Raw genomic sequence first — 24,836 nt, 5'->3', positions numbered from 1 at the left:
GCTTCCACGTGAATTGTACCGTTGTGAATGTGGGTAACTTTACTGTAAGGTATTTCCGAATACCATGTATAGATGGATAGGAAATATCCTATAGTAGGGCTATTCCGAGAATCCTGGCAGATGGGAGCAGCACGTGGACCGACCAGGTTGTGAACGGAGCAAGCAAGTCAACCGGTCGGGGAGTTGCAGGAATTCCTCAGGGGGGGAGAGATCAGTTGATGTTACTACTAATTACTAACTACTATAGTTAGTAGTTAGTTACTGTAACTACCTAATGAGAGATAACCATAGGTCAATGTGACCCGCAGCAACACTGATGAAGACTCAATTCCCGTAAACAAGCTCTCTGGTGACCCGGTGGATGGCCGAGCCCCTTGCTTCCGAAGTTGGCATGATTGATATCCAACATAGTAAGTATGTAGTCTATCTAGTAAGTCGAGAGCAAAGAAGCTGGGCAGCAGCTGCAGTGCAACGTTCGGGAACCGGTTGGTAGACACTCTCCAAAGCAATTCAAAGCAGTCCATCCCCGCCATGGGAGGAGGGCGCTTTGACCGAAAGGATCGACGGTCACTCGGTGGTAGGAATGTTTTATTCGTCTGTTGTCCGCTGATGGCTGAGGGAATTACCGGTGGAGAATGGCGATGGACTGAAGTATCATGCCAGATGGAGGGTTCACTCACTCACTAACTATCCTCCCTCCCTCCCTTCACTCAACAAACATGCGAACCATGAGGACATGACCAGGTCAGTCTTGTCATACATTACTATTTCTCCCTCCCTCTCCCCTCCTTCTCGGTTCTTTTCACGATGCTGAGGTATTTCTTATGAAGTGGGAGGTTCTCGAGGTCGAGAGTAGAGATATTTGTTTTTATTTTCTTTCACTTGATGATGATGATAATACTGAATGGACTGATTTGATGCTTTCGGGGTTAAGCTCCCGAGCGCAACTGTCACTGTCACCACCTGACCAGCCCTGCTTGTTTCTGCCTTCAATCCGGCTTTTTAGACCACCTCTTTTCTCTCCTCTTCTCCTCTTGATTCCCCTGGTTCTTTTTTCTCTTCTTCTTCTCTTTATCCCGGTCGGGATTCTCATTTCTTCCCTCCCTATATAATCATCACTTTTATTCATTCTTTTTCTCCCTTCTTTCCCCCCCTTGGTTCCCCTTTCACCGCCCCCCAATCTACTCGCCTGCACGGGCTCTGCTGCTTGTTGTCGTCATCGCTACTGGCCGCTCGCTTCCCCCGCCGTGATGGATTTCCATCTGGTGCCTCGAGGGGAAGACCGTAATTATACCGGGTTCCTCACCAAAACCATTGTCTATACGGCCTCCTTGATTGTATTTCTGGCCTGTGAGTAATCTGGCGCTCGTCCCGATTCGCTAGCTGCATAGTTAGCAATTAGTAGCTCGAGCTCTCCTCAGTGCCCATCGACGCAATTCGTGCACGCGCACACGACACAACTAACAAAAGTCTCTCCACACAGCCTTCGGTCTCACCGTAGCCTCCATCGTCGTTCCAAAATGGGTCACCTACACGGATAAAGATGTTGGTTTTGCCGTCCCTTTCCAACTGTGCCCGACCAGCCACTAACAAGAATCACAACTATCCAGCCCCAATGGCGTTACACCTACGGCCTCCACCGTCGCTGCTCCCATGTAACCGGCTTATGCGAGACTTTTCCCCAGAATGATGAATGCCACGGCGACAACCGCTACTTCTGCTCTATGTGGCGCTCCGTCGGGTTTCTGATGTCGTTCGCCATCGTGTTGGAGGGAATGACCGTGGTCGCGTATTTGATTGTCTTGTCTGGGGGGAAGCGTCTGCGCGAGTCGGGGTGGAAGATCGTCAGTTTGTTGATCATTCTGTCAGCGGCGGTGCAGGCGGCTAGCATGTCGCTTGTGGTGAGTTCCCCGGTGATGATGATGATGTGATTTGATTAGTGGCATGCTAAGAAGGGTTAGGCATATCTCGTCGATAATGAAGACCGGTTCGCCAGTGGATGGGTCTTGGATGAGTCGTGGATCTTCTGCACCGTGAGTTGGTGTGTGAGTCTGTTTGTCGCCGGGGTGTTGATCCTGGCGGGTACTACGCTGCCGTCGGAGGGTGGTTATGAGTTGATCCCGGATCAGATCAACTGATTGAGCTTGAAGCTCATGGAAGTAAAGGATGGATGCAACAATATAATGAGGGATATGATTTGATTGGTAATGAGTGGCGTTGGCGGATGATTGCAGTATGCTTTTCAGCCTGAGGTTATTGTTATTGGTATTTGAAAATGGTGTAGTTAGCTGGTATAGTTAACGTGATATAATTAAAGAGAATAGGATGATACTATTGTCTTATCACCACCTTCTCCCTTCTGTCACCTACTCGTATCTGTGTTTTGGTTCAGATACACTTGCGGAGAGTCAGAGCCATCAAGTGAGGTAGCTATGCATGCTTTAGTAGCTGATTATCACATATATCCGCATTGCTTCTCGCTGGCCTACTGGTATGAAAGTATCCGCGTTGATGGTCTAGAACTTGTGTTGGACGAGATATAGCTCTTTAGATTGATGATTGGTGTACACAGTTTTTGTGTAACTGTTTGCTATTCCCTCTGGCTTTTCTTAAGAGTGGTGATTAGGATGTTGTTGTGCAGTGAATGTGATCAACGTTATCCTTATGGTTATGTTGATTTAGGGCCATTTTACTCTTCATCATTACTAGGCTGTATACACACATTTTCTTACATTACATTAAATCATAACAACCGTCACATCAGCTGACCCAACCCACAGACAAATCCAGATAGATATCTAGTACTACATTTAGAGATAACCCCCACCCACTATCCGATAAGCCACCCGATAAGTAAGTCCAGTCCCTGCATATAAAAAGCCCATGCACCACTTGACAACTGACCCCACCTATTTCCAAACCTTCCCCCACACCAGACCAACTAACCAACATCATCCTCACATTTCACACACACACGCTCACCTCACCTAACCACCAAACCAAACCACCACCAAAATAAACCACCACAACCATGCCCGGCCTCACCCCCGCCCAACTCTCCACCTTCAACACCACGGGCTACCTCATAATCCCCGACTACCTCACCCCCACCGAAATCTCCGCCTGCCTAACGGAAACCAACAACCTCCTAACAACCTTCCCCCTCGACACCCACCCTCTCACCCAATTTACCACCGGCGACTCCTCCTCCCCCACCGACAAACACGTCGGCGACACCTACTTCCTCGAAAGCGGGGACAAAATCCGGTACTTCTTCGAACCCTCCGCCATCTGCCCCACGACCTCGACGCTGCTCAAGCCCAAACACCTCGCGGTGAACAAAATCGGACATAGTCTGCACACTCTCTCCGAGCCATTTAAATCCATTACGCTGTCGCAACGCAACGCAGAGATCGCCCGATCCCTGGGGTTCAAAGACCCAAGGGTGCTGCAAAGCATGGTGATTTGCAAGCAGCCGGGGATTGGTGGCGCGGTGCCCCCGCACCGTGACAGCGAGTTTCTGTACACGGATCCGCCGAGTGCCGTTGGGTGGTGGATTGCGTTGCAGGATGCCGGGAAGGGGAATGCCAGTTTGGGCATGGTGAGGGGGAGTCATAGACGGCGGGATGGAGGGGTGGGGAGGAGGTTTGTTAGGGTTTATGATAATGATGAGGATGGGGGGGAGGTGGTGGGGACGGGGTTTGTGGAGAATGAGGGGGGGAGGTTTCCGAGGGGTTTGGAGGTTGATGATGATGAGGGTGAAGGGGAAGGGGAGGAGGTCGAGGTGGTGGATGTTAAGGCGGGGTCGTTGGTGTTGATTCATGGGAATGTCTTGCATAAGAGTGAGAGGAATACCGGGGATAAGAGTCGGTTTGCTTATACGTTTCATGTTATTGAGGGGGCCGAGGGGTGGGAGTATGATGGGAGGAATTGGTTGCAGCCGACTGGGGAGGGGTTCTCTAGGCTGTATGATGATCATTCTAAGTAGTTTGTGGTTACTATCTGCTGGATGGGTGTATAGAAGAGGGTTAAGAAGTATGCATGTATGTATCATCTATGTAGCCACCAAACTCCATCCAGGTATCCAATAGTAGTAACTATAGTACTATAACGGTCATGCTTTTTGTGTCTGTTTTTGTTTTGGCCCTGCTCACGCAGCAAGCATCTCCAACATTCCCTTCGTCTGGTACGCTTGATGCGCCATCTCCACCTCGTCGCGCACTCGTCGGTGCAAGCGCTCCACCATCTTGTCGATTTGCGCCGACTGGCCCAGGTTGCCCGAGTAGATGTCCAGCACGTTCATCGCCACCTCCACGCTCAGCTGCACCAGTCGCGGCTCCGTGATGTTCTTGTGCACCCATTGCAGCACCGGCTGCAGCGTCACCTCGTCGCGGTTCTGCAGGGACGCCCGCAGCGCGGACCGATGCCGCAGCGCCGTCAATAGCGTCAATTGTGCCGTCTTGTCGTTCGACCGCAGCACCTGGTCCAGGGCTGCAGAGTACTTCGCCTTGCGCAGGTCGAGTTCCCACGGTTGCTCCTTCTTCCGCTTCTTGAGGTCCCGCCCCTCGATCACAATGTCCACGCCCTCGCCGACAAAGTCCTGTCCGCGCAGGCGCTTCTCCCACCCGGATCCGCGCTGCTTCTTCTGCTTGGCTGCCTTCCGGTCGTGCTCCTCCAGCTTGCCCTCCAGCAGCGCCTGCATCTCCTTGCGACGCTCGCGCTCGCGGATCTTCTGCTGTCCGGACAGCCGGGTCTTGATCGACAGAAGACCGGACTGCATACCGACGGCAATGTGCTTGTCTTCCTGGGCGATGCCCGATGTGATCGCGCGCAGGGAGAGAATGGGGGACGGGTACTTGGAGCCCGAGACCATGTTCCAGCCGGTCGTTTCGAATACCTTCATGTGGCCGTCCAGCGCACCGGAGAGGAGGCGCTCGCCGTTCGACGCCAGCGCCAGCGACGTGACGGTCTTTTGGTGGCTCTGAATCATGTGCAGGGGCTTGCCGGCCACGATATCCAGCACCGCGATCTTGTTGTCGGCCGCCGCAAGCACCGTGGTGCCCGTGGGCATGGGGAGCACCGTCTCGATCGCTGCGCCCATCTTGAATGTCATTGCGGACCGGTTTTCGACACGGGGATCCCACAGTCGCACGGTCCGGTCGTAACTACCGGAGACCACCAGGCCAGAGGAGGCTAGAGACCCCGGCATGAATGCACCGCTGCGCACGTAATCGGTATGGCCGGTGAAGACCTTCTGGCTGTTCTCGCTGGGCAAATCCCACAGGCGTACCGTCCGGTCGTCACTGGCGGTCATGACGCATGTAGGGTCGCTGGGGGAGAATTTCGTGACCCAGACGGGCTGCTTGTGGTCCTTCCATGTCTTCAAGATGGCACGGGAGCTCACGTCGAACACCTGCACCGTACCAGAGTCATCACCGACGGCGATGACTCGTCCGTCGGGACGGACATCTGTGCCTCGTACCGTATCATCGAAGCGGGTGATTGTGCGGAGGAGTTTGCGAGTGCGGATGGAGTAGATCTGGACGCGGGCGCCGGTGGTCACGGTGAACACATCGGGGGGTTGGGTGAGGGAGGGAAAGGCGGAGGCAGAGGAGGGAGCGGAGGGTTGCGTGATGAGGTTGACGGGGCCATTGGCAGGCGAGGGGATGAGGAGAGGATTCTTGAAGGTCTTCCAATATTGTTGCTCCGGCGTCAAACGAGTCGAGGGCAGCGCCGGCAGCTTGACCTGCTGCAGAGGGAGGACGGGGGCAGCCATGGCTGCGATTGCCCAAGTCGGGATAGATTAATGGAAAGTGAGATGTAAGACTGCCGAATTGTATAAAGAGGAGAGATCAGCCAGCAGCCTGCGCTTTTGGACGTTGTCGGCGTCGTCAAAGTGGTTCGGGGAAATTTTTTGGACGGAGCCTCTATCGCATCGGGAAAAGTCTATCGGCGCCCGATTAGGTTTAGCGCGAGATACTGCTATAGTCCATTTGAAGTTTGATCCCATCAGCTAATTATCCATCAGAAAGAATTCTTGTAGATTTTGCCCTGATGAGATCTGAGGATTGGGATATACTGCTATGCATTGTGGCTTTGAGTAGCTTTTACTCATGAGTTAGTGTGCTTTCTCAGGTGTTCACAATGGGTATTCCATGAGATAGTTCTCGATATTGTGAGAAATATTTTGTTAGTAGTATGAGTTGATAGACACTGTAGTCACTGATTTCTGATCATTATGAAGATAGAGTCCAGAGGAAAGTTGGTTGAGTGCTGACACCGAGAGTGACTTGTAGGATAGCATTTGACAGAAACATTTTTAAGGTCTCTTAGAGGACCGGAAACCATTTCTATGAAGAGTAATTTTCTCAATTGCAATATAGTTATATATCTAGATATATAAAAGTCAATTTATGCAATTTGAAAGTCACCAGGATCTTTCTTTCTGCTCACTTTTTAGTAAAGATGAATGGGGAAGACAAAAGTACCTCGCGGCTGGTGTGTCCGGGCCGTAGCTTCCCTGACCCTAACAACAGCATATCTACTATCTACAACGGAGGCAGCCACACGAATGTTTCTTACATCAAATCCACACAGACAACACATAGGGCCCTCTCCTCTCTACTCTTTTACTGCTATCATCCCCATACCCATCATTGGACAGCGATCAGCTAACGTTCAGACCGCATTCAAAGGCCCAGGCCCATCTCACCGCCGAACGCCAAACCACGTCATGAATCAAGAACTGAAACTACTGCAAAGCTGGTCCAAGTCAGTATCGGTGACCAATTCAGACAATGCGCTTACTATAGTTCCATTACCATTGCTGACCGGTAGCTCCTATCTCCTCTATCTAGATTCTAGTCACCGTCTGCTCCACAGTTATGCGTGTTGACCAACACAGACCCAAGCATTGGACAACTTGGATTCGAGGTCTTGAACAGCCTCAACAGCCTCATCAACGCCTTACCAAAAATGATATCCGCCTCACAAACACAGTCAAGTGTAACTAGATGTGACGATGTCTCCGACCTCATGCCCTATCACCAATCTGAGGCCCACTTGAGCACCGACATCTATGCTGTCACCATCAGACAATGGGTAGCTTAAATTAGCCAAGGACCATTGTGGAGTGAGACATCGACCGTTTTGATTCTGATCGGGCAGGATTGGAGTTATACTTGGGTATACAGAATGGATCCTGCTATGGATCAGTTGTGGGGAGCTTGATCTAGGTATGTGCCTGGCCGAACTTTTCCCGTCTACCGGGGGGTTGCCCGGTTTGGGGGGGAAAAGCATGGAGACCATGCCATATCGCATTGCTCCATCGCAAGCTTCCAGTTGCGGCAGATGTCTACTCGAGTGGGGTTTGTCCTTGTTTTCTCGTTCCTTGATTTCTCCAGGCTCTTCATCTTTTTGACTTTACACGGAAGCCCAGACACCCGCTATTGGCCAGCTTGCCAGGCACCCGGGACACCGTGGGAAGCGTCCGACCCATCCTTATTCGTGCCCGGCCGTGCAGAGCCGATCACCCACACCCCAGCTACCGCTGCCGATCGTCTTGCGGAATGCCACAGGCTACACTAACCACTAACCAGTCAACCGCCTGCGTTCCACGTGGGTGCGACTCCAAGGTTAGTCTAAACCAGGAGTCAGCGGGCCCGCGAATTCAATTGACTCTCTCCGAGACGGAAGACGGAGTAGACATCTGCCAGCTTCACGGCCTGACGGGTTCCTGGTGGAACAATGGCACGACTAGAACTTTTCGAGAGCGCCTTACCAGATTGCTTCGCCCCGTCATGACATCAGCCTACGAAGCTCAATCTCGCTTGTGGTGTTTCTACGAATCAAGCCTAATTTTAGTGGCTGGGATAAGCTGAAGCCGATGCAGCGCACAGGCAGCAGAATTGTATACTATTGACACCCTGCATTGTAGGCGTATTCGACGAACTTTGGGACTGACGTATGCAATGGCGTCGCAGAAGCTGCAGCGACAGCACAAGGAGTGGAGGCAGACACTGTAACGGAGCTGCCGCTCCAACTAGCAGGGCGGCCGCAGCGTCGGATGATTTACTGTCCATCTCCACTGACACCGCAAGCATCATCCCTCGTGCGATAGCCTCGTCTGATGCGGTCGAGTACGGTCATGTTTGGTGTCGTTTGAACGGTTGAAAGACAGCCCTACTCTTGAAGGAGAGGACGAGAAAGGGAACCGTGGCATTTTCAGGCCCATCCAGGTGCGTGTGCAGCATCTTTTGTCTTGTATACTCGTCTCAGGTTAGAAATCCGTGGCTGGAAGTTATCCTACAACCCGGCCTCCACATGGGGGCCAGATCCCTAAGGTTGTCACCTTGTGACTCCTGGGATCCGCCACCAGCTCCACCAACCAATCCGAACAAAGAACGCGGGTAATCTAACGAAAATTACTGGTATTCATTGGTATGATTCCAAGCAGGAAAGCGCGATCGGGCCAATCAGAGCCCCACTCCCAGCCACATCACCCGCCCAACCTCCCCTTTTACGGCCGGCCCCACCCGTTTTCGCCACCCAATCAGTGCGCGCATAGCTTATCGATAAGCCGAGATCCTCCAGCTCCCAGAACTATGCCCGTCCTCCCTCCCTTTCTCCCCTCCCTGCACTCTTTTCTGCAAAACAACTTCACGCGAAACGAACTGGTCTCTCGTTACTATTACTGCTCTACCTTGCTGCTCCACATTTGAAAAACAAAACCATCCAACCAACGCTCATCTGTCCTTCGTTACTCTCCTTCACGCTCTCTGTCAATCCACCCCTACCGAACTGCGTCTTGTCACTCCTTCATTATATTCCTCCCTAGGATAGTCTAGCAACATGATGGACGCCAGAGTCCCCAAGCGGGGCTTAATGGCAATGGCTCACACTGCTCATGCTGCGGGCATCTTTGCGGATATGTCCGTGGATGGCCCAATCATTGGCACGTTGGTGGTCGTCGCCGACCGCGCCAAAAACCTCCCAAACAGAAAAACAATGGGCAAGCAGAACCCCTACTGTGCTGCGCGCCTTGGAAAAGAAGCAAAAAAGACTGGTACAGACCTGCGAGGTGGTCAAACTCCCAAATGGTATGTATCTTGCCACCATCTGAACTTGGACGTCATATGGACGAAGCTAACTGACGTAGGGATGATGAACTTCGCTTCAACGTACACGAATCTCCAGACTACTACAGATTGAAAGTATCTGTTTTCAACGATGAGAAAAAGACCGACCTCATTGGAGAAACATGGGTCGATCTGAGTGATCTGATCATTCCGGGCGGCAGTCAAAACGACCACTGGCATCCCTTGCAATACCGTGGAAAATACGCTGGCGAAGTCCGGCTTGAAATGACCTACTATGATACACGACCCGAAGATGAAGCGGTGATCGAAAGAAGAACGCCCGCCTCTGACAAGGTCCACCCAAGGAAGATTGCATCCTTCAGCTCAGGTCCCGCGGCGCCTAGCCCTGGTACTCTCTCTGGTCCCAGGCAGTTGAAAGATGTCAAAAGACGGCCACTCCCTTCGGATCCTCGCCCGAGATCTTCGGCGCACTCAGGCACATCGAGCAGCTCACCGGTTCGTGCCAATGAGAGCACGAACCCGGCTCCAACCCTCCACCACCACAGTCACAGCCATCATCAAGACCTCAGACAGCCAAGAGTGGATAACAGCAGCTCTGGAATGAGTGATAGCACCACCTCGCTCCCTACATACAACCATAGAGAATACGCAAGCCCGCAACGACTGGAAAGTAACAGTATGGTCGTTGCCAATTCCACGGGATCCTACCACACGAATCCCTGTCCTTATCCTATCAATCCTTCAGACAGCGGTTCAGGTGCCACACATAGCACAACTTCATTGCCAACTTATCAGAATCATGAATACGCAAGGCCTCATGTTGAGCATAGCAACCCACCGATGAGCGACAGCTCCAGCTTGCTTCCACTCCTTCCAAACCCTCACCGAGTTGAGTACGCTAGCCAGGCACCGCCTCACAGTAGCAGCAACTCACTCGTCGGCAATGCCACGAGCTCGTACAATACAAGTTCATGTCCGTCTTATCATGCGGAGTACACAAAAATACCAGATAGCAGTTCGTTTACCTCGACGAACTCGAGTGCACAACAGCCAGCCTACGGGCATTACCGTGAATATGCACAGATTGGATATACGCCCCCACTTCTCACCGACAGTCAGCCTTCTTCCCTGTCATACGCGATGATGCAACCCCGTGTTGAGGATGAAGAAGAAGACGGACTTCCACCCCCTCCACCCGCTCATCGCTCAGGACTGGTTCCCTCCAACCAACCAGTGCCAGTGGCGCCGAACCCTGCCCCTCAGGCGTACACGCAACCTGCCCCTCAGACGTACATGCAACCGGCTCCTCAGGCGTACACACAACCAGCTCCTCTGCCGCAGGTTACCATGCCCGAGCCGATGGAAAAGCCTGCTTCGGACAACAGTCTGCATACGACCCCGTCGTGGGATCCCAATTGGGATTATCCCAGAGGCAGGCGTGAGGAAACTGCCGTGGCCACAACAAACGCTGTGCCAGCAAGTCTGGTTCCTGGATTTGATCCGGTAGTTGCAGCAGCCGAATCGGATCGCGCGGCGTATGAGCGAGAAGTCAGACGAAGGAGCGGTAATTTCGATGAAAATCCGCTGCAAATGGTTCATCAGCCAGTTGATAACAGGAGACATTCTCGTGGTCTCTATGACGAGAATCCTCTGAAGAAACCTGTCGATACTCGGTCTCTTGTGAGCCGAACTTCGACAGCTCCCAATAATCAGCTTGTCCCTAGAAGAAAATCAGTCAGCCCCCGACCCCCATCGATGAGGGGCCGAGAGGTGTCTCCTGTTCCATTTTCTCCCGATTCCTATCTGCCTGAAGCGGCGCGAGAGCCAGCAGCGCGAGAGTCAGGCCCCATTATCGGGGATGATGGTCGGGAAATTGATCCTTCTGACCATTTGCCTACAAATACTTGGGCCCCAGAGCCCGAACGAAAAACCAAAAAGCCGGGAGTTGTTGTGCGTTTCCGCAGCCCCGTTCATCGAGACAGTCCTCCCAAGGACTACGGACATCGCAAGTCCATGTCCGAAGCATACTCTAATTCTCCCTCACGGCTATATGCCGAGGCAAACAACCCCCCTATACCATCTAAGGTGCCGGTCGGGCTACCAACAAAAAGTTACGGAAACATAGATCAAAGCTACGATGCTCTGAGCCGAGAGCTCAATACGATAGATATTGGAGGATCTGGTCGAGGCATGAAAAGATATGCCCTTAGTTACGTGTCTTAGATAGATACTTGTTCTTTGCGTTATGAACAGCGATGTGCTGCATTTTTTTTTCTCTAGATAGGATGTTTTTCTTTTCTTCTTGTCTCTGGCAGGTTCAAGTGTTTGCTTCAGATAGCTTCTTTCATGTCTTTTCTTTCGGTTTAGGTAGCTTTTCATTCTTATTCTAGATAGCTAGCTATCTTTATGATACCAATGTTACTCATCAAAAGTCTTTACACTGTCTGAAGGATGCGATATGCGAACCACGCCGATAACAGTGATGTCACCAGCCACTAGGGAGTAGACATAACATGGAGTAATCATTGAATACCAAAAGTAGTTCAATACTAATCCCAGTCACTATACCCCGTACACGCAATTGAATCCCCTCTGAACCAGAGCTACACAAGCCCAGCAAAAAACCTGGACGAAAGCAATTCTAGAACCCCAATGGAAGAAATCGAAGGGCCAAGACCCGCAATGAATGAGACAATCACGAACCAATAAGGAAAAGGATCATGATTCAAATTGACTTCATTATGAACCATTGGTTGACATTGAACCCATGCGGAGAAGCCCATTTAAGTCCTCTTATTTGTGAAGTTACCTTTAGTTTGGCTGGCTGTTATGGAGATGGTGGGTTGTGAGGGGGATGACATCACATTTGTTGCCACTGGAGTTGAGGTGTAGGTATAAGTATCCTTCTTCGTTCGAGGACAATGCCTATTATTTAATTAATATTTTGAAGTAGGTTAATCTATTATATAATTACTGGTCTATTGTCAATTGATTAAACCTTTCTGAATATACTCGGATATCATCTTACTACCACCACAACACACCACAACACCACACAACAACAAAAAACAAAATGTCCTACCGCACCACCTCCAGCTCCTCCTCCGCCTACTCTTCCTACTCCTCTTCCACCTCTAACGACAACAACAACAACAACAACAACAACAACAACAACCCCCGAACCGAAACGACCGGCCACCGCTACGCCACCACCTCACACACCGACCCCACTGGGGCTACTACCGTCCGCACCGGATACCAGAACCTAGGCGAGGAGCCGGTTTTCGAAGAGCGGAGATTCGATTCTGCGGGTCGGGAGGCCGCGTTGTTGGATACGCAGGGTGGAATGGGTGCTGCGGGGGGAACTAGGGCTATTAGGGAGTTGGATGAGGATGCTGATGAGGGGGAGTGGGAGGATGGGACTTATTAAGTATTGATTGATGGAGTTTTGTGAAGGGGGTGATATGGTATATGTGTGTTTGATTTGATGGTAATGGTAATGGTAATGAGATGTGATATCATTGATAGTCCGGAATATTGAGTAGCATGATTGTATATACGTAGTGATTGTTGTTTGCTGGAAATGTTCGTATCCAGCTATCTAAGCCAGGCGTGGATGTCTGGGCCTTTGTTTTGGTCGTTGTTTAGATTGGGCATCTGGATCGGTTGGTTAGCATGATAACTTTCTTTGAATGGGGTTGTACTTGGTAAATAAACCCATTGTGGGTGTCACAGAGAGAGAGAGAATGTTCGTAAGATGCAGGTTAGGGAGCTCAATGATGATGGAGATGGTGAGAACTTATAGACGGATCGCATCGCATCGCTGTACTTTTGCAATGAGAATGGTATTTTTTTGTAAAAAGATGAGAACCGAACTGTAATTCAATGAGAGTGAAGAATGGATATAATAGTTAGAAATGAATTAGTAGTTAGATTATGTATCATCTTGATCTATCAACAAAAGAGAGATGTTCTGGCTGAGTCCGACATAAAAGGCTTCTGGAATGGTCGTGCCGTGATAGACCATGTCAAGTAATCTATTCCAGCCACGCCTCGATAGCAAACCGCAGGTTCTCCTGCAACCACTCCTCATCTCCTGTAGTCTCGCTTTCAAAGCCATGACCCCCTGGCCGCAGTGCCAAAACAATTTTATCCCCTCCCGGCTTCCCATCCATCACTTTCCTTGCCTTGTCCACGAAGGCTTGACTAACCTCCGGAGGCAAGATGTCATCTTCCAGGCCGTGTCGGATAGAGATACCTCCACGGGGGATTTTGACGTCCGGCTCATCCAGCCGTTCCATAGGGTGCCGCAATGCCCGCCGGGGGTCTTTCTCAGTTCCACGTTCGTAAAGTTCATAGAGGCGTGAAACCTCAATAACGGCAAGCATTAAAGGCAATCGCTCAGGCGGCGTAATTGATGATTGGACTACTCCCTGTTCACCATTTCTGATCGCTTCATCAACAACACGGTTTGCCTCTTCCAGAGACAGACCGCTCAAACGAGGTGGGTCCTTCCGTACGGAACCATCCTCGACAGGAGCACTGAGAAAGCCAGGAAAGCTTGCTGTTGCAGCCCGGATCTCCTCTGGGTGCGCCAGGGCGTGACAGATGCTGAGTGTGCCCCCGGCGGATTCGCCGGCAGTAATAATGCGGTCCAAGTCGAGTTCTGTTGGATTAGGCTGGGATGAGAGAAGTTCCGCCGCTGCAGGCGAATGCAGCCAGATCCAGAAATCCTCAATGTCGTCGAAAAGGTCGAGGGTGGTGACCTCGGGGAGGAGGCGGTAGTTCGGAGATACGATCACCGCATTGTGCTGTTTCGCGATGTCGAAGAGGTATTGGGGGAACCATTCAAAGAAGAGCGATTCTCCGGTTAGCTACTGCGGGTTAGCAATCGCATGTATTGATGGTGCTGGTCTAGTGAGTGGGTCACTTACGAAACCACCGCCATGGAAACGGAGGATAACTGGCCGTTTGCCGGTGTAGTTTGACTGGGGGATTATGAAATCGGCGCGGATGTTGTGATCGCCGACTGTTTTATAGTTGGTTTGGACCAAGTCAAACCCGGCCAATCTCTTCTGCGCCAAGGGTGACTGCATTGTGTCAGGGTTTTAAGTCAAAGTGGGAATTGTATAATCGAGAGGATGATGAGGTACACAGAAGCATCATTCTGGCAGGAAATTGGCCCAATTTATGGTCTGTTGAAGATCACATTGTTGAATGGCCATGTCGGACTTCATGATGATATTTGTCTGGTTTGCTCTGTTTGTTAGAGAAGAACCTGGCATGTGATTGGCTATCTACTTAGTTTGTATGGGGTGCTTGTTTGCATGGATAAGCTCAGATGCAAACATCTTACAAATCTCATTTTTGCGCTCGGATTCTCGGATTTGACAGTGAGACCGAATCTGGGGATTGCTTGATTTCTACTCCAGATCCAAAGTAAGCACTAATCTTTGAGTCTCTTGCTAAGCAATATTCTGACAGGTGGAATATTTCGCACATCTCTGGTACTTCTACATCAAGCAAAGGAGATAATGATCGGAGACCGGGCGCACGGGCACCCATGCCCGGCGGCATCCCCTCGGGTTTGATAGTGAGACCGAAGCTGGAGTCTTACCCTATCTCGATTCTCGTTCTAAGGAAAATACTCTCAGTTCAAGGGGTTCTGATTATGATTTATCTGACAGATTGCCTCTTGCCCGCTCTGGTATTACTAAAGGGAATAGGTACGTGAACACTCACGTTAGATTCATACAAATTGAATCCTAATACTCAATAAGATTGTCTATATAAGTACTAAGTTTGTAAGAAAAAACTAACATTTATCTTTAACTAAATAAAGACTCCAAGGACACTCAATAATCGATGAGTTAGTAATCGGCTTTCTCTGAATGCTTGCAAGTTTAAAACCTCAGGAATACAATCTCATCTGACTGTTATAAGAGAGTACTTCAATATTATATAAAATAGGTATAGTATCAATTCTTAGTTGCAGGATGATTCGACCGAGTTATTTGCTAGTGGAGAATTCGACTAAATTACCGCTGAATAAACGCCCACCAGCAGCACCAGAGCAAAGTATTCATGCCTAGAGTGTATTTCCACTGACTTATGTCTGCCAAGTCCTTCACCAGTTCTCACTCTAATATAATTGTAGCTATGTGATCTCCTGCTTACCTCTGCTAACCCTAAAGCAAAGGAGATAATGATCGGAGACTGGGCGTGTGGGGATGCAATCCATCCGGAAACAGATTCCCCCACACCTGCTGACGCGGACTTAAGCGGACTTAAGTGGACACACACTAATATTTGACATCATGAGCTGTACTGCGAAGGATATAAAATGAGTTTTCCCATAGACCAAAACTCGTTGTTTCCATCTTCGAAACTCCCCAACCAGACAATATGTCCTCCAGCAGCTACAATTACAACAAACTCGCGGGCAAGCATGTCCTGATCTTCGGAGGCACCTCCGGCATAGGCCTGGGAGTGGCCAAACTATCACTAGCCGCATCAGCCAGAGTCACTGTGTCTTCATCCTCAAGCAGTCGCATTGAATCCACCATCCAAGATCTCAAGTCGGAATTCCTAAGTGGTCACATTCAAGGACACGTTTGCGATCTTTCCAAAGACACTGTCGAAGAAGACCTCGAGGCGCTCTTCCAAAAGACCAACCAAGTTGACCACATTGTCTTCACCGCCACCGATGCGCCAGCCATCATGCCCGTGCAGGAAATCACTCGGGAGAAGCTCATCGCTGCCGGTCAAGTGCGCTTTTTCGCGGCCGTTCTCGTTGCTAAAATTGGCTCTCGATACCTCTCCCCGGGTCCCGAGTCATCTATTACCTTGACGACGGGAACCAATTGGGAACGCCCGATGGCCAATTGGTCCGCGGTAGCTGGTTACTTGGGTGGTACTTGCAGTGTTGCACGTAATCTGGCGGTTGATTTGAAGCCGATACGTGTGAACGCTGTGAGTCCTGGACTGGTGAAAACTCCGCTTTGGAACGATCTGATGAATGAAGAGGAGCAAGAAGGTCTATGCCAATTTGCCGCAGCGAAGAATCCGACGGGAAGGGTCGGTCTACCGGAAGAAGTGGCAGAGGCTTACATATATCTGATGAAGGATGTGAACGTCACTGGACGGATTGTGAGCTCGGATTCGGGAGCTTTGCTTGTGTGAGTGCATTGGTAGCATTGTATTAAGAAAATTAGAGAAAGCAATTGTTTGGACATAGAATTCCACGGCTTGCTTTGGAGTTTATTGCAGACATACTGTCTGAAGCTCCTCATACCGATTGGTTTAAACCAATAGGTAGTCACGTAATTGCTCCCGAATACTAGTGTCTCGTCGTCTTTACCATAATTTCCAGTGACGTAGCACCCAGACAAACGCGATTATAAATACAAACAAGCTAGGCATTCATCAACACGCTCATAAATTTCTCCTCAGCACCTGACCGGTCTCATAAATTGCAGACAACTAACTGAACAGCACAACTTCGACACAGGGCGCAGACACGCAAAGTCCAAGACCAAGAAAAAAAGCCAACCGTCCAATAACCACCACCAAGCTACAACGAGCAATGAACTGTAGTACAAATTAGGCACACATGGTCAATTTGACCCTTATATACTACCCGAGATTACCTTCCAGACTAGGAGCCGCCGCCTCATTGATCTCAAATCTAGACACGACCCTGGGCGAATTGAGGTCATTCACGTCCACATGCACATTACCTCATTATCCGAACGGCTGTGTCACTGTGTCACTTTTGGATGGTGTTTTCAGTCGTTTAATTCTCTCTTGTGCGCGTATATACCCCTACACTGCCCCGTCCGTCATGATAGCCGGGTTTGCAATCCCCCAGACAGATTGAATTTGTATATTCCCTCCGTATATGCCTAACGTCATGCAGATACGAGTTGGTCAATTGACCAAGTACTGAGTACCGAGAACTAGGCAGATACATGACTGGAACCCAGCCAGAACCGAACATGGACTATCATAAGGGACAAACAACCTATATATAGGACCATGACTACTTCCATATCATCAGCTACAACCCAGCCTAGGGAGTCTTCAAACAAACACCAGATAGTAAAATCTACTTACCACCTTGTAACAACTACTGCCTACTATCTACTACCAAAATGAACCTCCTCACCACCCTCTCCCTTCTCCTCCCCTTCACCCTCGCCCACCCAACCAACCCCCTAACCGCCGCCCTGGACATCGCCCACGACGCCACCCAATCCGCTGCCAATATCATCTCTTCCACCCCCAATATCATCACCTCCTCTGCGCCCTACGACCTCGTCTCCGACCTCTGCACCCCAACAGGCGCAAACTACTGCAACCTCGGAATCGCCACGTACGCACCCAACGGCCGGGTCCAGCTGCGCGAGACCTACGTCTACGATCGCTCCTGCAGGGGACTTGGAGCCCTTCCTCAGAGTCTCGATACAGGCCACTGGTCTCTGCATTCGTTGCTGCCGTGGACGGTGGAGGTTGATGTTAAGGGCGGTGGGAACAAGCCGGAGGGCGATGCTTGGTATGCCGGACGGAAAATCGATTTGGGGAAGAAGATGGCGTGTAAGGATTGTGCTGGGGGGCTGAAGGATTGGCAGTGTTGTAGGGTGGCGTTTGATTGTCGGTAGATGACTATCTTAGGTTAGTGGGAATTGGTTGGAGAGAGGGACGAGGGTGTCTTTCGGGGTATATTGTTTCTGTCTTGTTTGCGGGAATTGATGGGTTTGGGTCAGTCCTGAATTCAACGAGAAGATTATGTTAAAAGGTAGAGTGTGATTGTGTGTGTAGAAAAGGGGTTAATGGAAGTGGAGAATAATGGTCTCTTTTATAGGTAGTATGATTTTGGGACGGACGTATTGCTCCGTCTGCTGTCCGATATGTCGTTTCTGGTCTCACAGGCAACATTTTGACATATGATGTCGTCTATTCCGATTAGTCCCGTAATGGCCAGCCTGATTGCAGATGACCACCTACATTAACCCTTTCAGACAACACAGAAAGCTTCGCAGCTGAATGGCTCGTGTCCTTGGATGAAGGACATGCTAGGTGACTATAACTACCGAGTTAAGGGTCCAGGATTCATCACATCAGCTCCACCCGACCAAAGCCCCCGCTTCCTATTTAAAGGCTAGGGAGGCACTGGTGTCTTGGAAACGTGTCAGGAAGAGTTCCCACCTTATCCCCATTTGTATCATCATGGCCATTGCGAGATCCACCTCTGCCGCCCCGAAAGGCAACGCTTTCGTTGGAACCGAAGGGATTTACAACCTCCCGCACCATAAACGGGAGATCGACCGTCTCCAACGGCAGCACAACTTCATTCTGTCATCCACAGGAGGCCTTCTCCTGGGCATGCCTGTGGAGACCAATGCTACACTGAGGATTCTGGACGCTGGTGCAGCGGACGGTAAGTGGAAAGGAGGGAGCCCTTCTAGCGTCAGGATAATTCCGTTGACTCATGATGCTGGAGTAGGAACCTGGCTTCGTTCTCTAGCACAGCACTATCCCAATCAGAAATGGTCCCTTCATGGCATCGACATTGGCTCCGCGCTTTTCCCGCCCCCATCTGCAGACGGTCCGATTGTGGATCTTCAGAAGCATGATATCCGGAAGCCAATTCCAAAGCATCTGCACCTACCAGAAAGCTTCGACATCGTTCATCAACGTTATCTTATATGGGGCCTGAAAAGCTCGGAATGGCCACAGGCCGTGGGGAACTTGCGTTCAGTGTTGAAGCCTGGAGGCTGGATTCAGCTCGTGGAAGCCCAATGGGTAGATCGTGACACACCATTTGACCCTGTTAAGTTCCCTACCCTTGCCAAGATGACGGAGTTCCAAAGGTGGAGCACTGCTGCTTTCGGGATGAATGCTTATATTGCTTATGAACTGGAGGATTTGCTCAGTGACCTGGGGTTTAGGAACATTAAGAAAACATCGTTCGCTTTGGGGTATGGTGCCATGGCTAGAGAGGAGCAGTGGAAAGTGACCTCTGCTCATATATTGGTGGAAGGATTCCGCAGCCTCGGGCATAAAATGCCCCCTGGCGGTATCCCTGGGGTGGCAAGAACCCCGGCTGAGTACGATGCTTTCTTGGACGAATTGCGGGACGACGTGATGAAGCATGGATATGCGCCGCAGCTGAATATTGTCATTGGGCAGAAGCCCTCGGAACGGGCTTTAGCCTCACTCTGAGTGCACAGGCGCTGAGTTTGTCTGGACAAGGTACATGGTGTGGGTTCATGCGTTGGACCATATATTGATTGTCATGTGTTCATCCTCGAGTGTTCTTGTTGAAATGCTATGGCTGTACTGCGCATACCAAGCATAATAAGCATCATAGATTGAAGTAGCCAACGATGGCGCCAGCTTCATGGCGGGTAAGCAGGAAACTTATAACCGGGTGAGGAGAGTTTGGACGGTATGGTGAGGAGCGAGCATGTGCAGGTGGTACGAGGGCGCTAGGGCCTCCAACCCCTTTACCAGACTTCTGACCGGAACCTTATAGATCACCACCACAACAAGCACGGAAATAAAACTTACCGCGATCGGAAGAGGCCGTCCATGTGTTTCCCCTGCCCCGGCCACGCAAGGGGGTGGGGTGTGAATCCACCTGAATCTGTGACCAGCTCCACTGGATCAGGCAGAGGGGCTGCCTGGTTTGGTAGCCAAAATTATACATGATACATGCGCCCGAAGTCGTTCCGCAATAGCTAGACCAGAGGTTGTTGCTGTGTAGTGACCAGGTGCATTCTGTGTGAGATATGAATCACCGACATAAGACACACCTTCAAACATCTGTGTCGGAGATCAACTATTGCCCGAGGGCGGTATAATACTGATTCCAATGGCAAGGCATTGTTCATTCGAGCACACTGAGCCTCACAAGTGTGATAATGCTGCATGCATATGAAGAAGAATTGCTTTGAGACCGCACCAGTCATGCAGGTTATATGGTGATGTTCCTGATAGGGCCTTCGATGGTAGCAAGGCATGTGATCACTCCTCTCATCAATGATCGGCATGGACCCTATCATCTACCTTTTCAGAAGCTATCAGATGCTATCGTCCGGGATGCGACTGCAGGGGATCGATCCGCGTCCATATAATCCATTCGCATTTGTCTTCAAGGGGCCACCAGGGACCGGGAAAACTACTACAGCTCGCATTTGTGGTGATATATTCTACGAGATGGGATTCCTCTCCACCTCCGAAGTCATTGATTGCTCTGCGACAGATTTGATAGGCGAGTATGAAGGGCAAACAGGACCCAAGGTGATCAATCTTCTGGAGCGGGCTTTGGGCAAGGTATTATTCATCGACGAAGCTTATCGGCTAGCGGGAATGTCCACTGGCAACTGCTCGAGCTTTGCTAATGAAGCTGTTGGAGAATTGGTCGACTGTATGACAAAGCAACGCTACTCTCGCAAGCCCGTGATTGTCCTAGCTGGCTACTCGGATGATATGGATAGGCTACTTCATATTAATACGGGTTTACGGTCTCGGTTCCCCACCGATATTGTCTTTCCCTCGATGAGCCCAGCTCACTGCCTCGAATATCTTGAAGTGCAGCTAGGGAAGCTCCAGATAAGAGTGGATCGGAGCCCTACCATTAGTGAACGGGAAGATTCAACTGTTCGGGACCTGTTTGCCCGGTTGCAAAAGACAAGGTCTTGGGCAAATGCCTGGGATGTTGAAACACTGGCCCGCAATATCGTTTTCGAGGTGTACAAGAGTCAACGGGGCACCAGTGATTCCGACCTCAGCGTTTCTATGGACGATATTATGAACTGTCTAGATGATATGCTAGACCAGCGTGACCAGTCTTCTGAATAAACGCCCTCTGACGCGCGGGGTCGTCTGACGCTTAGATCAGCTTTAGTGTAACTAAACAACACTGTTATGCGCTGATCAACGAATTGCTTTGGAGAAAGTAATCAAGAGATTATCCACCCACCAGTTGCCCCGCCGAGCCCCAACAACCCATAACCATTGGCGACGTGAGAAATTACCTCAAAACAGCAAAGTAGCAAGACCCGAAGTTGGGTCTTAAGTGGGTCTGAGCATGATTGAGGGAATATGACAGCGCTCTGACCTGATGTTACAAAAGAAGCATAGTCAGGCAACTAGGCCATAATGAGGCAGCAACGATATTCATGACTAAGCACTCAAGGGCCCCTCCAATCTTACAATATTAATCTGAAACAATCTGAACTTCAAACATCATGGGCTTCGTTGCACTATAGACTGTATCATAACTACCCACAACAACCCGTCGTCCACTCTTCTGTCTGTTTCCCCGGCTCTATCTCCATTGCTTTCGTCGTATCCGTTGCCCTGGCCCCTGGCCGCGCCACCACGACACGGTACTCGCCCCGGTCGCAGAACACCTTCCCCAGAAACGCCCCCAGGAAGATAGAGATAATCATGTACCCATTGTAGTACATGGCGATCAGCATGATAATGTACGCGAGCCCGAACTGCAGCGTGTGCAGTAGCGCCCGCGCCAACTGCTGCCAGGGACTGGCTCGGAAGGTAAGCACCGTTGGCCCGTGCTCTAGGCTGTCACCGCAGAAAAACTGCATGCGGTCCGATGTTGTTTGCGCTGCAACGTAGCGCTGGAATTGTCGTTGGAGATGGTCCTCGTATTGCTTGCTTAGGAGGCGGAGGAAGTCGAGCAAAACGACGAGAAAGGCGACTGCGATGCATGAGACGGCGAATTGGCCCGCCGTGTTGATGTGCCAGGTGGAGGAGAGGAAACCTGCAATGGTTAGGGCTGGATGGATCAGAGCTATACAGAGCACTAAGAATTCATACAGGCATCGATGGTGGTCCAATTCCATAACATCTGCCATGCTGATTAGTCATCAGATATCAAGCAGAGGGTGAGACGACGTACGGCTACCGAGCAGGCGCTCGAATTGGAGCTGGACATGTCCATGTGCATGTCCATGGTGGTGGTGGTGATGGTGATGGTGATTGTGTTGCAGTTTGGGAGCCAATGGAGAGGGGAATGGCACGGTCTACTTATACGAAGCGTGAATTGAGCAGATTATCACGTACGATGCTTGGCGATGAGCAGATATCGGCCTTGGCGACTCCACCGCAATGACTCCACATCCAATCCTGAGGATATAGAAATGGCCACTGCCACCGGCTCGAGCACACCTGCAAATTTTATCCCATCGACACTTCCTCCACCATGGGACATATTCAGGACTTCTCCCAGGATTCCGCCATGGAATACCACTGGGGGTATGTTGCCCGCCAGGTCCCCTGCACCAAAGATGCCGGTACCTGCGCCTATTTGGACGCGGTTTACCACGGCCACGATGTCAGCATGCTCTACAGCTTCATTCTGTGGGCGGTGGTCGTGGGAATATTGTTCCTATGGGCGTTGGGGGGACTCCTCGTTCGGTTTGATCGATCTGTAGCCAGGACCTCGCCCAAGCCTGTCCGCCAGAGTGCTCCCTACCGTCTTTCGCGGACGATCCAGGCGCTTGTCCGGCGACATCTGCTCCCGGAAGCCTTGCCCTGGGTGTTTGGACATACCACACGTCTGCAAGTCCTTATATTCCTGATTATCTCCGGGTATCTGCTGGTATTTACCCTGGTGGGTATCACCTACAAGACCTGGGTCACTCCCATTAGCGGCAGTTCGCTCAACAACACGCGCAGTGGACTGGGTCCGTGGGCGGACCGCATCGGTGTGCTGGCGTTCGCCCTCACGCCATTGTCCATCCTGCTCTCCAGCCGGGAATCATTGCTTTCGCTGATTACCGGCGTTCCATACCATCACTTCAACTTCCTCCACCGCTGGCTGGGATGGGTGATCTACATTCAGTCGGCCATGCACACCATCGGCTGGACTATAGTTGAGGGGAAGCTCTACCAGCCGCAGCCCGCGCAGTGGAACAGCTTCATCACGCAGCCGTACATCATCTGGGGCATCGTTGCCATGATCCTGCTCTCCTTCCTAGTCTTCCACAGCACTAAGCGCGGCATCCAGCTGACGGGCTACGAGTTCTTCCGCAAGGCTCACTACGTAGTCGCCATGGTCTATGTCGGGGCTTGCTGGGCGCATTGGTCACACCTGTACTGCTGGATGCTGGCGTCGCTGGTAGTCTGGTTCCTGGACCGGGGGATCCGTCTCGTTCGCGTCTTCGTGCTGCATCATCTGAACGTCCCGACCACGACGTCTTCCACCACCGGAGGGTTGCACATCCCGCACGCCGCGATCCAGTTGCACCCCAACCCGGACGATGGCGACATCATCCGCCTTGACTTTCACCATAATCACGACCCCTGGCACATCGGCCAGCACTTCTTCCTCTGCTTCCCGCAGTTGAGTCTGTGGCAAGCTCACCCACTCACCCCCTGCAGCGTACCAGACACCTTACCCACCGGCCAGCCGCACACCTACATCATCCGCGCCCGGAAGGGACTGACGCGGGAACTCGCCCACTTCGCACGCATCTCGTCACAAAATCCTCAACCGAGTGACGGTGAGACCACCACGATGACAAGCGCCGGCCTGACCACCCCTGTCATTCTCTGTGGACCTTACGGCCAGTCCATCATGGAGGAAACTACAACCGCTGGAAGCAGCAACCTCCTCTGCATTGCCGGCGGGACTGGCATCACCTTCGTGCTTCCCCCACTTCTCCATTTACTCAGCAACGCATCCACTTCTAAGTCCCAACCGACGCAGATCCTTGAACTCATCTGGATCATCCGCCGCAAGGCCGACATGCAATGGATCGCCCCGGAGCTCGACATCCTGCAGCGTCTGGCATCAACGCACTCGAGCACGTTCAGAGTTCGCATCTTCGTGACACGGGAGACGGCGCCAGTCCCTAAGGTCTCCGACCTCGAGAAATCGCCCTGCTGTGCAGGGTCGAGTGCGTCGTCGGACTCTGGGGTTGCGGTGCAGTATACCCTCTCATCTGAAGACGCTACAGTCGCTGGGACAGCAGCAGCGGCCCATCATCATCCGGACCTCGAGGACATTGTCGAGGATTTCCTGGATCGGGTGGTCGATGGTCCGACGCGGGTGCTCGCCAGCGGTCCGGCGGGGATGATTACCACGCTGCGAACAGCGGTGGCGGGGCGGAATCGACCGGGAAGGGTATGGCGCGGGGAAGAGCGATGGGATGTGCAGTTAGTGCATGATGACCGGGTGGAGTGGTGATAATGGTGTGTTGCCTTGTATATAGTTATTTTGCAGATATGAATGTGATACCCAGCTGCTATCTTTCGAGTTGCATAAATTTTGGTGCAAAGAGTAGAGTATTGCTTTCCAGCTGATCTGAACTAGGGTCCTGACTTTGGAAGTGCTCATATGATGGAGAGTGAGCCCTAATTGAAAGCATCCTAGCTACATTCCTAGCTACATACTGTGCCATGGTATGGATCTAGTTAGTTGCTCATGGGAGTATAGTCTCTCATTGGTTGAAAGTTAGATGAACTGCTACTAGCATGCGGTATAGTGTTGTATAATTACACTAATTTAGTGTCCAACTGCTTGTCAGATTTTAGCTGGACTATTCCTACCGTCAGGTGATAAGAGACAATTGAGAGCCTCGAGCAATGGAGGCTTGCTTCGCCTTTATCCGGTTCTTTCTTTCTTTTTCCGACACCTTTTTAAAGCTTTATATACTTCCCTCTGTCCAATCTCATTGTGATCTCTTTACTTTTTTTCTCTAATAG

The 24,836-nt window shown here is 51.0% G+C and overlaps 14 protein-coding genes across 14 annotated transcripts; 11 read left to right on the top strand and 3 right to left on the bottom strand.

Annotated features, from left to right (window-relative positions):
• The first annotated feature begins 798 nt into the window (after positions 1 to 798).
• BO85DRAFT_444156 (uncharacterized protein) lies at positions 799 to 2,345 on the top strand. Its single transcript, XM_025658957.1, has 4 exons — positions 799 to 1,350; positions 1,484 to 1,545; positions 1,611 to 1,901; positions 1,962 to 2,345. The coding sequence occupies exons 1-4, from the start codon at positions 1,251 to 1,253 to the stop codon at positions 2,136 to 2,138; spliced, it is 630 nt and encodes a 209-aa protein (XP_025520745.1). The 5' UTR covers positions 799 to 1,250; the 3' UTR covers positions 2,139 to 2,345.
• A 490-nt stretch (positions 2,346 to 2,835) lies between these two features.
• Positions 2,836 to 4,120, top strand: BO85DRAFT_494185 (phytanoyl-CoA dioxygenase family protein). The gene has a single exon (XM_025663862.1). It carries the CDS (start codon positions 3,032 to 3,034, stop codon positions 3,986 to 3,988), a length of 957 nt encoding a protein of 318 aa, XP_025520744.1. The 5' UTR covers positions 2,836 to 3,031; the 3' UTR covers positions 3,989 to 4,120.
• Positions 3,970 to 5,885, bottom strand: BO85DRAFT_444155 (snoRNA-binding rRNA-processing protein UTP15). The gene has a single exon (XM_025658956.1). It carries the CDS (start codon positions 5,774 to 5,776, stop codon positions 4,151 to 4,153), a length of 1,626 nt encoding a protein of 541 aa, XP_025520743.1. The 5' UTR covers positions 5,777 to 5,885; the 3' UTR covers positions 3,970 to 4,150.
• Positions 5,886 to 7,444: 1,559 nt separating this feature from the next.
• Positions 7,445 to 8,008, top strand: BO85DRAFT_8942 (uncharacterized protein). The gene is made up of 2 exons (XM_025665766.1): positions 7,445 to 7,909; positions 7,983 to 8,008. The coding sequence occupies exon 1, from the start codon at positions 7,569 to 7,571 to the stop codon at positions 7,878 to 7,880; it is 312 nt and encodes a 103-aa protein (XP_025520742.1). The 5' UTR covers positions 7,445 to 7,568; the 3' UTR covers positions 7,881 to 7,909; positions 7,983 to 8,008.
• A 329-nt stretch (positions 8,009 to 8,337) lies between these two features.
• On the top strand, positions 8,338 to 8,800 carry BO85DRAFT_8928 (uncharacterized protein). The gene has a single exon (XM_025665764.1). The coding sequence runs from the start codon at positions 8,442 to 8,444 to the stop codon at positions 8,718 to 8,720; it is 279 nt and encodes a 92-aa protein (XP_025520741.1). The 5' UTR covers positions 8,338 to 8,441; the 3' UTR covers positions 8,721 to 8,800.
• BO85DRAFT_515425 (uncharacterized protein) lies at positions 8,376 to 11,545 on the top strand. Its single transcript, XM_025664785.1, has 2 exons — positions 8,376 to 9,098; positions 9,158 to 11,545. The coding sequence occupies exons 1-2, from the start codon at positions 8,851 to 8,853 to the stop codon at positions 11,319 to 11,321; spliced, it is 2,412 nt and encodes an 803-aa protein (XP_025520740.1). The 5' UTR covers positions 8,376 to 8,850; the 3' UTR covers positions 11,322 to 11,545.
• A 512-nt stretch (positions 11,546 to 12,057) lies between these two features.
• On the top strand, positions 12,058 to 12,625 carry BO85DRAFT_444152 (uncharacterized protein). Its single transcript, XM_025658955.1, has one exon. It carries the CDS (start codon positions 12,172 to 12,174, stop codon positions 12,526 to 12,528), a length of 357 nt encoding a protein of 118 aa, XP_025520739.1. The 5' UTR covers positions 12,058 to 12,171; the 3' UTR covers positions 12,529 to 12,625.
• A 386-nt stretch (positions 12,626 to 13,011) lies between these two features.
• BO85DRAFT_473496 (uncharacterized protein) lies at positions 13,012 to 14,236 on the bottom strand. The gene is made up of 2 exons (XM_025662626.1): positions 14,033 to 14,236; positions 13,012 to 13,972 (listed from the first exon to the last, which is right to left on the bottom strand). The coding sequence occupies exons 1-2, from the start codon at positions 14,192 to 14,194 to the stop codon at positions 13,136 to 13,138; spliced, it is 999 nt and encodes a 332-aa protein (XP_025520738.1). The 5' UTR covers positions 14,195 to 14,236; the 3' UTR covers positions 13,012 to 13,135.
• Positions 14,237 to 15,308: 1,072 nt separating this feature from the next.
• BO85DRAFT_444150 (short-chain dehydrogenase) lies at positions 15,309 to 16,684 on the top strand. Its single transcript, XM_025658954.1, has one exon. The coding sequence runs from the start codon at positions 15,504 to 15,506 to the stop codon at positions 16,278 to 16,280; it is 777 nt and encodes a 258-aa protein (XP_025520737.1). The 5' UTR covers positions 15,309 to 15,503; the 3' UTR covers positions 16,281 to 16,684.
• Positions 16,685 to 17,077: 393 nt separating this feature from the next.
• BO85DRAFT_444148 (uncharacterized protein) lies at positions 17,078 to 18,200 on the top strand. Its single transcript, XM_025658953.1, has one exon. It carries the CDS (start codon positions 17,252 to 17,254, stop codon positions 17,756 to 17,758), a length of 507 nt encoding a protein of 168 aa, XP_025520736.1. The 5' UTR covers positions 17,078 to 17,251; the 3' UTR covers positions 17,759 to 18,200.
• On the top strand, positions 18,146 to 19,581 carry BO85DRAFT_444147 (class I SAM-dependent methyltransferase). Its single transcript, XM_025658952.1, has 2 exons — positions 18,146 to 18,537; positions 18,604 to 19,581. The coding sequence occupies exons 1-2, from the start codon at positions 18,327 to 18,329 to the stop codon at positions 19,320 to 19,322; spliced, it is 930 nt and encodes a 309-aa protein (XP_025520735.1). The 5' UTR covers positions 18,146 to 18,326; the 3' UTR covers positions 19,323 to 19,581.
• A 560-nt stretch (positions 19,582 to 20,141) lies between these two features.
• Positions 20,142 to 20,963, top strand: BO85DRAFT_433403 (stage V sporulation protein k; the record flags this gene model as incomplete). The annotated part of the gene is made up of 1 exon (XM_025658421.1): positions 20,142 to 20,963. The coding sequence occupies one exon, from the start codon at positions 20,142 to 20,144 to the stop codon at positions 20,961 to 20,963; it is 822 nt and encodes a 273-aa protein (XP_025520734.1).
• A 422-nt stretch (positions 20,964 to 21,385) lies between these two features.
• Positions 21,386 to 21,975, bottom strand: BO85DRAFT_464813 (copper transporter family protein; the record flags this gene model as incomplete). Its single annotated transcript, XM_025662010.1, has 2 exons — positions 21,386 to 21,888; positions 21,945 to 21,975. The coding sequence occupies 2 exons, from the start codon at positions 21,973 to 21,975 to the stop codon at positions 21,386 to 21,388; spliced, it is 534 nt and encodes a 177-aa protein (XP_025520733.1).
• A 180-nt stretch (positions 21,976 to 22,155) lies between these two features.
• BO85DRAFT_8664 (ferric reductase family protein) lies at positions 22,156 to 24,387 on the top strand. Its single transcript, XM_025665742.1, has one exon. The coding sequence runs from the start codon at positions 22,330 to 22,332 to the stop codon at positions 24,316 to 24,318; it is 1,989 nt and encodes a 662-aa protein (XP_025520732.1). The 5' UTR covers positions 22,156 to 22,329; the 3' UTR covers positions 24,319 to 24,387.
• The last annotated feature ends 449 nt before the right edge of the window (positions 24,388 to 24,836 follow it).

The sequence above is a fragment of the Aspergillus piperis genome (assembly GCF_003184755.1).
Source record: "Aspergillus piperis CBS 112811 unplaced genomic scaffold BO85scaffold_1, whole genome shotgun sequence".
NCBI classification, from domain to species: domain Eukaryota; kingdom Fungi; phylum Ascomycota; class Eurotiomycetes; order Eurotiales; family Aspergillaceae; genus Aspergillus; species Aspergillus piperis.
The sequence above is the reverse complement of the archived record's forward strand: the minus strand, read 5'-3'. Positions and strand labels throughout refer to the sequence as shown.